Genomic DNA, 13308 nt, shown 5'->3' with positions numbered 1-13308 from the left:
CATGTAAGCTGTAATCAATATTTGTTAGTGTGGGACACTAAAGTGGTTTACATGGAGCCTTACAGTATATTCCAATTACAGTCAGACTTATAGCCTAATCAGAAAAATGTCTTGTGTGAACGTCTAAATCATCAAACTGAAGTGGTCATTTGGTTATAAATTTTTCTTTTCCCGTTTTTTTTTTAGAGCTACATTCATTTAATATTTAATGAATTAACTTGTGTAAATGGAACCAGGGTCAAAATGTGAAAACATAGAGGTTAATCTCTTCTCAGGCTTGAATACCATTTTGAAAGCGTGATATTTGCATTTAGAAAATATCACTTCTTAATGTAAAAGGAATATTTGTTCAGGGCATAATCCTGCCCCTGACATAAGACAGACAGTGTCAGATGTGCAGGCCATTGTAATGATGTATTCGCAGTATGGTGATGGAATCGCCTTCACCGAGCCAGGTGTCACCATCCTTACCTGAGGGCACCCATGGATCTGATGAGGACTTCTCTCTGGTATTGGCCTGCTCCCAGTCAAGGTCATCGTCTCGGCCTTGACTGTATCCACACGCTGCCAGCGGCTTCTCAAAATTACAATCGCCTGCGACAAAAGGAAGAAATTTATATGGTTATACAGTTTTTCCATTAACTTGCTGCTCAAATGAATGAATATATAAATTAAATTCTTCTGTTTTTTTTTTCCCCAGCGGTATTCATAATACAATATGCCAGACAATGAGATGCATTTAAGTGAGACAGAGTAAAGGATTACTGTACTAGGCGAGGCACAACATACATTACCATCATTAGCAACACGGCAGTCCAATTTCACAATGACAAGTATGAAGTGTCTAAACTCCATCATCGTTAGGCATTATGTTCCCAAACTGCACCACCATCAGGGATAAATTGATTTATTTTCCTTGCCGGCCACAGAACTTTGCTGTTCATGCGCCCTTACTCTACAGAGTCACTCTAATCCTTTTTACAAGCTGCTTGCAAAAATGACAGCAAGCAGCCATTAGGGCCAGACTTCAACCGGGCTTGGCGTGTGATCGATTAATACAAATGCCCCTTTATTCTTCTCACCTTAAAGGCCACACGGAGAATGTGAGAGTTGAGCTTTTCCCCCCCCCAAAGTGTTTTTCAATCCACTCATAAATCTACAAAAAGGGAACGTCAGAACAATATGTGGCTGGAAAGGAGTTCATACCAGGTAAAAAGAAATAAAAAAAAAAAAATGGATGAAATATAAAAATGGCTTATACACTGTGGTTGATCGTTTTCAGAGAAGGCAGACGACTTAGAGAAAAATTGGACAAAATGATACACTGCTGCTTCGGATACATGATTACATTAGATCTTTGTTGAGAACAGATGTACCGTATATTATCCTGCTACTTGCCAGAAATGGATCCAAATGGTGAATCTGAAAATGTTTGCTGGCACATTGCTAATAAGTTTCTAAACACAGATGACATACACATTTTATTGCCTCCGGAAATGTCCTTTGAGCTGGAATCTGTGCCCGGCCAAAACCAATATCTCATCTCTTACAAGCTCCCTCTGACATTCTGCTGCATAAAGGCTACGAGCCGGGGTTTTTGTTTTCCAATTTATCTCTCTGGTGACATTTACAGTACATGTGCAAATGACTGGCCAAATGAGGAGAACACAGGATAATTAATACCCAGCACTACAGGCCAACTGCTCATGATATATTTGTTGCTTTGTCAGGTTTTTTTGAGGGAGTTGGACATAGAAAAGGGAGTGATTGCGTGTAAAAAAAAAAAAAAAAAAAAAAGGTTGAGCGATCGTAGATAGCTTGTCCAGAAATTGATTGCCTTGTTAGGACAAGATGTGTAGCCCTTAATGGTGCTTTCAACTGGGGTTGAATTTACTGTGTACACGAGAAGAGTCCATATGAACAGCTGTGTGGTATTCACAACGTCGAGTTCACAAGTCGTGACGTGTTTGGTGACGTTAATGGAAATGGCCATGAAAGGTGATTTTTTTTTTTTGTTGTTGTTTGTCTTTTGTTGTTGGATGTTAAGCTAATGATTTCAGTTTAACTACTGGAGGCTGCAACTGTAGGTTTGCTATGCTACATGCCAAGTGTGAAACATCAGTGAGAAGCCAACAAGTGAATAGTTGGCACATTAAACTAAAATAAAACAGAAAATTAACAAATAGCTTTATACATGTCAAAATTGGATAATATTTCTGGATGTACCTCAACATGGTTATCTTCATATAGCTACAGTAGTTTTTCCCCCTCACAGCTATTATGCTAAGCTATTATGCTAAGCTCATTAGCATTCTGGTGTAATTGGGTGAGAGCTGGTTCATCGTTTGTGGGGCGGCAGTTTCGTAATGAAGCCACCATAGAAAGCCAAGTATACAACCTGTGATGTTAATTGTTGATTAAATGTGAAACGGCGGTAACAGGTGGCGAAAACCCCTTTTCCCCAAGACTGGCTGAGAATCTCAAAAATATCTGATCAACATGCCCTTAATAAGGCTCTTAGCACTCGATGGTTCGCTTGAAGCTGTTCACTGGCCAACAGTAGAAAACTGTCATCGTCCTCCACCTCCCAGGAGTGACTGTAAAACTCCATGAAGGCGGTGCTGAAAAAGAGCAAGTACTTCATACTCAGTCAACTTCCTCTCCAAAATAAATAAAAATGCCCGTGTTGCCAAGATGCAACTTGGAGAACATTAACATGAGTCTGTGGCCGCAGCGTCACGGGGACTGGCTCCGGTCCATCAATATTTTGACTCAATAGTTCCAAGATCCTTTCGCCCCATGCCACCCACCTTCCCCTCACAGCATGGTGGAGCTCAAACAAACCCAAAGAGGTGGCTTTTTTTTATTGGCGTTTGATATTCAAATCGATGGCACTGGCGAGCAACGAAATGTATTCAGTCAGTGGGAGTGGAGGGAGTTTCGAACACTGAAAAAGAAAAAAGGAAGAAAAAAAAAAACTCAAAAAGAAAATGCATGAAGTAGAACCCATTTTCTTGTTTAATTTTGAGGGGTTTCTTTATTTTATTTTTATTTTAATGTCAAAGTGTTTAAAAACATATTTGTTAAAATGAGGCAGGGGAGGACTCAGTTTAAAACTTCTGCTTCAAAGACATCATTAACAGTTCTATTACATTAATGATTCTCTTGTTGCTCAGTTAATTTGAATACAAAAGACATTAAAAAAAAAACCTCAACTTTTAATTGCACACATTTTCAGATGGACATATCAGGCGATTAACAAAAAATACAGCCTATATTCTAAATAAGTTACAATTCACCCCTTCAAGAATGGTAATCTGACATGTTAAGCAATATGTGATGCCAGACGTTGATACAGAGGCAATTAAAAGACCTTCATCTTTGCAAAGTACTAAGAAATCCAACACTAAATGAGAATTAAAGTGACAGTAAACCAAATTTAAATGTATATTCTTTTGGTAATTACATTATCTGACTGACTCTATATGGATGTGATATTTGAAAATGGTGGGCGGAACAAACCTACACTGCCTTTGCATTGACAATACTCATTGCTGTGAAGCCTGGGGACCATAAAGACAGGGTGCAAACAAGCAATAAATCAATTTGCAGTGGTTTGATTGTTACGCAGGGCCCTTAGTATCAGACTTTAGTATTGGGAAATTCTCCAATAAAGCCTGCGACTTGTTATTGATCTGCTCTGGAGCTGTTCTCTCTTGAGGTAAACAGTAAAGCATCTTGTCCTACAGAGATTACATGGCATCATAAGGTTTCTGAAATATGTAGCGTCACCTCTTTGTTCCATAAATCAAAAACAAAATGGATCACAAGTCACATGTTGCATGTTAGCAATACAAATAGGTGCTTCCGAGGCAAGACTTTGTACACATTTATGCAGATGAGCGCATCAGTCAATAGCATCTTAATGGTCCTTTTCTCTGTAGGAGGTTTATACGGCTGCCAGTGTGTGGCACAACCTCCTTATAATCAGCCTCGACAGCTGCTGAAATAGATATCCCAACGTGAGGCTGCCAACTCTCTGAAGGAGATTTAACTTTCAATAAAAGCCTCTATGAGGTGTGGGTAGTCTGGGAGTACAGATGAATGTGCTCCACCCTGTCAACATTCCCCTTTCAAGAGAAGCAAGCAGCTTGAAGCTAAAAAGGTGGCCCTAGATATGTCATGAAACAATTTATTCCTGAGTGAGAACACACAATAGTCTTTATATTCTCACGCAGAGTGCATTTCAAAGAAATCTATCCATCTTTTCCTGGACTGAGCCAAAGGCCAGAATCAATACCTCAAGCCCTCAACGCTGGAGCCAATTTCTCCTAAAGATTTTCAAGTCAGACTTAAAAGGCCTTTTGTTATTGCACCTGTAACAAAAGTAAACTTTTAGCATTAAAAGCTGTGTGTGTGTGAAAGTTTGGGACTGTAGTGGAGTGCTTTGCACACACTGCTGTGAATGTCAGTGAATGAGAGGGGGAAGGACTGTGAGGGAGAAAATTGAACACTGAAAGAGCAAGGCATTAAATGAAAAATAACATGTTTGTGAATAAAGCACCACGGTCAGGTTGACCAGCGCTCGGTCATTTTTATTTCCTTGGATGATTAGATTTGTGAAGCTTTTACTTTTGTAGGTTACATTTCTAATTTTGTCTCTTTATTGCTTAGGATTTAAAGAAAAATATGAACAAAAGCATCAAACACAGGGACGCCGACCTCACAGCAACAGTTGTTCCTGGGTCCTGGACATTGTGAAGAATTGTTTTCATCTTAAATACACATACTTGCTTTCTTGCCGATAGTTTGACCAGAAGATTGATCTAATAACTGTCTGTTTGAGTTTCGGCTGGCAGCTAGTTAGCTTAGCATAAAGACTTGTATTGGCTTGGTTGGCATTGTCTGGAGGTAATAAATTCCAAATAGTAGCACCTTTAATGCTCATTAATCAACACAAATATATTTTTTTGTTTAACTCGTAAATAAAACAAAGTAAAAAAAACAATTAAAAAAAAAAAAAGATTAGTTGTGGTTTTGCACAAGCTTAAATGAGGCACTATTTCTTGGCCGAGAGCAGTGACTTCTAGTCATCATAGTGAGGGTGCCAGGCAACCTGCAAAAACTGAAGGAAGTAACTCATCTCTGTCGTCAAAAAAGTAATTACGTTTCTAGCAAGACTTCAAAAATATTGGTCATTTTCATTGGTCATACCTTGTGCCCTGTTACTAAGGAAGCACAACAGTGCCATTAGTACGGCGTGCTGCTGTTTGTATGGCATCAGATAGAATATCCTCCCAAGAAGGATAACCAAGCCCTTTTCCAGCATGCCTCAGTCCCAGTGGCAGATATCATTGCTGCAAGACCTCCTTAGCCCCTCTGCCAATTCTGCAATTACCAGCCTTCCAACCTGTTCTGTCGGGCTAGGAAATCGCAGGTCTGCCCTTCGCCCCAATCTGCTTCAATGTCTGCACTTGTTTTAACAAACATCTTGTCTGCTGGCGTCCCCGCAGACTGAAACCACAAGGCAATCTTGGGTAATTTAAAACCAATGCCGACTATCTCCCCCCACCATGGCCAGTTTAGAGCTTCAGAATCCTGCAGCTAAGCCCCTTAGGGACTGATAGGCCTTTTCACTCTGGCCCTATTTCACTTATCTATTGGCAGCTCCTGCCAAGCTCCATCTCGGCACTGAATTGCATGTATATATACTATCTGTTTGGGGACTTTGAACTGTGGGAAGGGATTTAGACAATCAATCTCAATATCATTATCAATCACGTCTTGCTGTTCACCACATTGATTCACAGGGAAATAAAGAAGTTGGAGTGGAGATTTCCACAGATAATCTGCCTGGCTGAGCCTTGCACTTGTCAGCAATGTTTTGCAAAACAAAACCGACAAACCACATCTAGTGTGACGGAACAAAATCCGGACACGAGCATCGCGTTTTTAAGTCAAGACAGACTATGAATATTTTGTTTAAAAAAAAATATTGTCCACAAATTCATTATTTAAAAAAAAAAAAAAAAAAAAACTCTTTGGCTCTATGTTTAGCTCAAAACCCTCATTATAAATACCTCTTTGCCTATCCAGGGCTTTTTTTTTTTTTGTCTTCATATCAACTTGATGAATGTGCTTTACATCAGGAGTATAACACAGTTTCTGATCAAATCCAGCCTTGTGCAAGGTTAGATGTACATCGAAGATGACAGGCAACCTTCTCCTTAGATATGCTAAATTTTGACAGATGATTTTCGAGCTATGTATGCCAGCGCAGGGCTTGACGTTCTCTTCCACTGCGCCTGTCAAGAACTTCCAGTAAATGACTTCAAATCCATCTCCATTCTGTATAACATGCCAGGCACCAATTAAGATGAATATGGAATCTAACTCGGGGACGTGGAAGATCCTTATTGTCACTTTTCCCCTAAGTAATAAAAATGAGGACTTCAGGTCTGCCTGTATGGAAGTATCCTGCGGTGATTACACCAAACATTATGCAAATTTTCAGAATTTGAATTATGAATCACAGCTTGCCAGAACTTTTCAGGTAGGTTAAGGTCGTGGAGCTAACAGAGCAGAATATTGCTAAAAAAGCAGGGGAGCCATCGAACGTTTAGGAATGAGATTAAACCGATTCTGGTGGACTGAGTACAACCACCTGCTCTGCACGGTGTTCAGTTTACAGAGTGCGGCTCCTGCTGCATCCCGACTCTGACTTGACAGCAACAGGGCTAGTTAACAATGACTTCTCCTCCTATTGTTCCCAGCATCCTCATTCTTGTCTCTAAAAAAAAACAGAGAGCTACAGCCTGTCTGTCTCGGTGCCTCCGCCCTCCAGAAAGAGAGAAAGGGAGAGGGAGAGAGACAGAGAGATGTTGTTTCCTATTCAGCTGCCTGTTGATACACTGAATGACGGAAAGAAATAGGCTTGTTTGGCATCCCATTTTCTGGTGTTCAACGTGCCCCCAGAAATGATACAGTAACTGAGCATAAAAGGCGCTATATATAAAAAAAAAAAAGAAAAGAAAATCACTGCGTATTTGTTGCACAAGTTAAAACTGCACAGAGAAGCAGATGAATTTTGATCAGTGAGGTGAAGAAAAGCTGTGAAAAATACTAAGATTTAACAAGTCAAATACTCAAAATAAATTTTTAAAAAAAAAACCATCCTGCTGTGTCTGGAGGCCCTGTGATAGTTGATGTGTATCCTGTACCGCAGAACCAACTGGTGAAGATGGTTTAAAGGGGAATTAACCCTCTGCATTGATTCACAACACGGTTTTGGCTCAATACCGCAAGACTAGAAATTAAAACTTCCCCCAGCTTGGTTTCACATTTGATCCAAGTGTGATGGGCCATTGGCCTGAGCTTCAATCAATGAAAGACAGTGTAAGAGAGGAAAAGAAACTCCCTGGTTTCCGGTGAGAAATAGATCCACACCTGGACAGGGAGCCCTCTGCAAGAGTAAAAGGAATAAGAGCTCAGCCTGAGTTCAGTGCTAAAAAAGCCTCTGGCTCCTCCAATAAAAAAAACAATACCCCTATTCCACAGTGGATGACCCTCTAAACTGAACCCCCTCAATCCTCTCAAAACCTGCTAAGTCAACAAACCTTTTGAATTCTGCCCGAGCAGTGTAAGAAAGAGGGGATGAAATGCTAATGTCGGTATCCGTAGCTTTCTCCCTGTTCTCACCGAGTTTCCCAGAGTCTAATTTGTCAAACATGCAAGTAACAAAGCCAGAAATTAGCCCAAAGGGAGATTTCCTCCAGAGGAGAGAATGATTATGTTTGATCATGGAATAAATAAGAACGGTAACATGCTTTGTTGGTTTTCCAGAACTGAAACAAATGCTTGTTTTGTTTTTTTTGTGTGTGGAGGAGGGAATAATTCAAGGTTGAATGTCAAAGAATTAGGGAATCACTAAAGCTAATTAGAAAAATGTAGAAGAATAGAAGAAAGGTTGAATCAATCCCTCTTGAGAAGGAGAGAAAATCTAGGCCACAAGGCGAAGCTTGCTGCGCATTCAGGCAGAATTATTGGCTTGATGAAATATCATTACTTTGCTTTGGTGTCATGACATATCGTCAATCACATGTGCGGCGACTTTATTCCCTCACCGCGCAGCCATATCGGGCTTGAAACACCTGATCAACAGGTGGACGGACAGGTCTGCAGGTGGAAGGTGGATGCCTGCCCAGGTGAGAGGTTACCGTGACGATCTGAGCGCTGCCTTGACAGCTGTGGCTAAAGAGCTTTCAATCCCAGCGGGAGCTTCTTCAAAAGTGCCATCTCGGGGTCTCCACCTGCACACTTCAAACACATTCAGACCCTTTGTCTCTCAGCTGAAGCCCCGTAAATCAGCTACCTGAAAGTAACCCTCTCCCCCCCTACCCCGTAGACCGACTTTATCCCCCCCCCAGGTCACGGGGAGCCAATGTGGGAAGGCATGAGGCCGGCTTTTTTTTTTTAAATATACCGCATGTGCCAAGTTGTTGTTGTTGTGCTTGGCAACGGGAGCGTCTGCAGACCAGTCAGTGTGGATCGCAAAACAAGTGGGAGGAATGTGTTCAACTGCAGCCATGACATTTTAAAGACAATGCAGATAATGAGACCAATAAAGATCACCAACAGCATTTACCATGACATGTCTCTCCCATGTGAAGCAGCTAACAATATATCAGCCACATGATTTTGTCCTGGTATAGCCGAAAGCCATTTCTGAAAAATGACATTACAGTCCGTTTCCGCCGTGTCAAAATGCTGCCCATTATCGCAGTCATATTGGCAGTAAGGTTGTTTCTAATTAGGGATGGGCCAAGTCAAACATCATAACACTCGCAGAAGACACAAGTTATAGGTTAATAAAGTGCCGGGTTTCCCCAAACTTTTCAACCATGTACCACTTTGTCCCAAACTCAATTTCCCAACTAACGTTAGCATAATGCCATGCCCGACGGGGACAAGACGTCACCCAATGCGGCGAAGCACAAGCAAATTTGAATTACTAATTTTAACATGATTGTAATGTGATGTGTGTGTATGTATAATAACTGTCGTCTGTAGTGAAATGAAATGCGAATTGCACTTGGGCCAGTTGACACAATGGCCAGTTCACTTAAAGGAATAATTTGTCATTTTAGATTAGAAGAATTACTATTAAAAAATATCACTCTTGTGTCTGTTGCATGAGGCTGGCACAAGAAGTTAGCTGACCTTAAAGACTGGGAACTAGGGAAACTTAAGATTGGTACTGTAATGTGTGATGTGATTTGTTTTTTTCTTAAAATAGATTTTTTTTTTTTAATTGGTTTTAAAAAAAAGAAGTGGTATCAAAGTTAAGGTATTGGATATTTTTTAACAATACCCAGCCCTCACCTGACCTAATATGGCTCTGACGTAGAAATAAGTCAGCAGGTAACCGTAGTGATCAGGGTGGGAAACCTGTTTGTCTCCCTGACCGCTCTTCTAAATCTTTTAAAAGTAGATTTCAGCCTCGAAATAGAGTAGCAGTTCGATTTTGCTGTTGGTTTACATTCCCTTTCAAGTTTTAAGACAATAGAGAGTAAAGCAGTTACTCACAATAGGACTAACCCTAACCCACTATCTGCAGCTAACCCCTGTTTAATATGATAATAATGCACAGGTCACCTCTATAGTGAGTGACTGAATAACATAAAACAGATTAAGACTTTTCAACTGGTCTGTTATCAGTTCAGACAGTCACGTTATATGAATAAGTCAAGGAAACAAAGGAATTCCCAGAGTCTCATTAATAGTATTAATTTTTAAATCCAATTATTGTTTGACTGCTCGTGACCTATTTTCTGATTTAAGTGTCCTATCAAAACCTTACACGTCAAAGTGTAGAGGAACCTTTAATGTTTTAGATGGATCTCGAGATCCTGTCAGGTGGTTCCTTCGGGAGAATTCGGCTTTCCAATCTCGGCCGCCTTCTGTCGTGTCTCCTACAGAAGAATATTACGATCTAGCTACTGTACCAGCCACGTGAATGATTGCAGGTATTAGTCTGGAGCACACAAACTTCTCAGGCATAGCACCTCTCTTTTTTTTATTAATAGTGTGACAAACGTCCGTATAAAGTCGTAGTGCAAGCACATTGTAGGCGGACAGAGGAGGATATTTACAATGGAGGATGGCCAAAATGTAAGAGACTCGCTGAGTATAGTTTGTGTGGAAGCAGTTGGTCGGGCTGGTTATAAATGCGTGTACTTTTCACGCCTGCAAGCACAACAAATAGAAAGTGATTTAAAAAAAAAAAAAAAAAAAAAAAAAAAAAAGCATGTTAAAAAGGGTCCAATTGGTCTGCAGGAGAACTGAACTAAACAGGGAACGTGTTAAGATTATAGTTCAAAGTGTCATGTGTTTTTAAAGAGTGATGCTTTGATTGCCAAAATCACTAAAACGAAGCAAAATGAAGCACTTAACGGGCCAGCATTGAAGGAATAAAAAAAAAAAAAATAAAGTAAAAAGAAAAGTCTAAAAAGGAACGTAATGTAAATACCCTGAAATAGTTTGATGTCATGTATTTAACTGCTAATTCACTGAGCAATTTGAAATCCAATAACAGAAGCTTAAAACTGAAAGTAACATTGAAGCAACAAAGAGAATTAAAAATAGACGTAAAGTGCGTTTTATTTCTTTAACGTGGCGGTGAGTTCTTGCTGTACACATCAACAACAGCACTGCAGGACTCAGTAATAAGAACCCTATGTGCTGTATATACAGCAGTAATTATATACAAGTGTATAAGATGTAAACAGATCTCTGCAGCGAAGCCAACTGCAGACTTGCACTAGAAATAAAAGATGTCAGTCACTTTATAATGTGTCATCTTGAAATGCCACTTGAAATGAGGCATGATTCATTGAATGTAGTTATTTTCTAAATTAGTGAGTGAATCTCTCAAATTTGAGCACGGGAAAATAAACATGCTAAAACCGTTTGACTAAAAAGTTATAGGGATCAACTTTTACTTGCAGCACCTGGAGGGTAAATCCTTCAAACAAACGGCGGCTTCTGTCAATCTGTCAATCCCCTCCCCGAGGTCTTTCTAAAAAAGCGTCACCATCCGAATGATCACGAAGGTCGCGATACTCTCGATACGCGTACTTTTGAGGAAAACGTCTCATCCAGTCAAACATCACTTTGAGCCGTCTGCTCTGCTTGACCGTCCCACGGGCCCTTCGACCTATATCGGTTTGGCCAGAAGAGCTAAATCAATCATAAAACGAGGAGAGCTGCCAAAGCTTTTTTTCACACCCCAACACTGCAGCGCTCGCTGCTTTGTTTAGGCTATTTTGACGTGGTCTCAGAAATGTCACGGACATCAAGAGGGACAAGATGCACATGCTGCAGGGCTTGTCATGAATTGAAGCATTGGAGGATTAAAAAAAAAAAAAAAAAGAAAGAGAAAAAAAAAGAAGAGACAGGGGCGGGTAAATGATAGATGATAAAAAATTTAATAACGCTCAAATCAAAGAAACTATTAAAGCTCAACTTCATGACTCATTTATGGCAAAAGCAATAATACCCAAGAATGTTTCATTTTATGTGAAATTAGCCACATCGTCTACTTAATTCCCACACCAGCAGGTTCAGGGAACTTCACATTAACTGCTGCTAATTCAGAACAGTGAACCATTTGTACCACTGATCAACGGATGAAACTAAACCACAAAACACACAAAAGTACCTACAGGTGATGTAAGATCAGTGAGCGAGAAGGAGAAGAAGGGAGGTCGGTTGATTTGCTCAATCTCACGAAAAAGCTGCAATCTAACTGAAGAATCAACGACGTCATCGCCAACACAGAGAAGCATAAAACGGGCCTTAAACAAAGCTCATGTACCTTCTTGTGTAGGCTATAAATAAATGAGAATAGAAGACACCATCGCACCAGGCCGGTAGATAAAGACATAGAAACGCGTCGAAGAGATGAGTGACATGTTAAAAGCAAAAACGATAAATACAAAAAGTGGGAAAACAGCACGCTTCCATTTGCACTCATGCGTGTCCGAGTGGTTCGGTGAGTGTAGCGGAGGTGAAGTGAATAATACGCTGTGGCCTTCGTCCTGAACCCGAAACACCTCACAGGCAGATTATAGGTAGATGCCACAATTGTTCCCTAAATGCTTCACACGCAGACTATTGGTTGATGCCGACATTTTTCGGAGCAACATGTTAAACAGTGCTCTTCTTCATCTTCATCATCATCATCATCATCATACAAAACGAGGGAATGTCTTTTGGAAGATCAGTGTTCATACCTCGATTTAGACTTCCTCACATGTGCACAAAGGTACTGTTCTGCGGGCTTTTAACGGTCCAAACAGTTTCTGCCTCGCATATGTCACCATAACGTTCAAGTCACAGATATTAGCATGAGAAAATATTACACTGGAAATCTTTGGAAAACCAACAAGGTTGTTAAAAAAATTTGAAAAAATAAAAATTGTTTTCTGTAGGAACTTCCAGAAATCTTAAAGACCTTTAATTTGGATGAGAAAATATTTCAAAACCAAGTTGGGCTTCTTTTTCTAAATCTAAAAAAAAAAGGTAGTAGCCAGAAGATACATTTAAATTTTAGACATTGTGAATAAAAAATGTTTTTTAGTTATATATAGTATAACAGTATATGTTGAAGTATCTACCGAATTTGATATAAAACAATACTTTTTCTTGTGTTTTACAAAATGAGCAACTGTACACATATATAAACATCACATGGACGTTGCAACTTGGAAGCAGGTGTAAAAAAAAAATTTAAATTTTAAAATTTTAAAAAATCGAATGATGATACACGACAAGCACAAACTGGGGCTACGTCCAACAACTTGGTGAGACACTTCATGTTGCTATTTTCTTTAATTTGTCACCCATCTGCAGATCAGCAGTCGTCGTCGTCTGTCTCTTGTTTTTATCCGATTTCATGTCATTTGGAAGCTGTCCACCTCAATTTGCCTTTTTCATAGGTGGATACTGCCAGAAACACACAGTGTGCATCTTTATAAAAAGATACCACGGTTCAGAGATGAGATGCGTACCTTTATAGGTACAAGTCTGTGTGGTGCTCATCAGATGGCCCGAGTAAACACAGAAGGACAGGATGGATGGGTTTTACATTCCTCTATTTTTGTGTGCATAGCTGTGAAGAAATGTGATTTTAACACAGATTTTTGTCTCATCAGATGGAGACTGGAAGAAAACCAGGAAGTTATTTGCCACCTGTGACGGCTGAAACCTACCAGGAAGCTTTTAATTTAACCTTGAGTAGCCCGCTTC

General features: G+C 40.0%; 1 protein-coding gene across 4 annotated transcripts in view; it reads right to left on the bottom strand.

Annotated features, from left to right (window-relative positions):
- Window positions 1-13308, bottom strand: part of LOC138203184 (receptor-type tyrosine-protein phosphatase mu-like) — a 159714-nt gene that overhangs the window by 122047 nt on the left and 24359 nt on the right. For all 4 annotated transcript variants that reach the window (XM_069157890.1, XM_069157889.1, XM_069157891.1 and 1 more), the window contains exon 2: window positions 472-594. In XM_069157890.1, the coding sequence (XP_069013991.1) occupies window positions 472-594 (123 nt within the window). The remainder of the gene's footprint in view (window positions 1-471; window positions 595-13308) is intronic.

Source organism: Embiotoca jacksoni, unplaced genomic scaffold (assembly GCF_022577435.1).
Source record: "Embiotoca jacksoni isolate LCO1_2020_lvr unplaced genomic scaffold, fEmbJac1.0.p SCAF_22, whole genome shotgun sequence".
Classification (NCBI taxonomy): Eukaryota; Metazoa; Chordata; class Actinopteri; family Embiotocidae; genus Embiotoca; species Embiotoca jacksoni.
The sequence above is the reverse complement of the archived record's forward strand: the minus strand, read 5'-3'. Positions and strand labels throughout refer to the sequence as shown.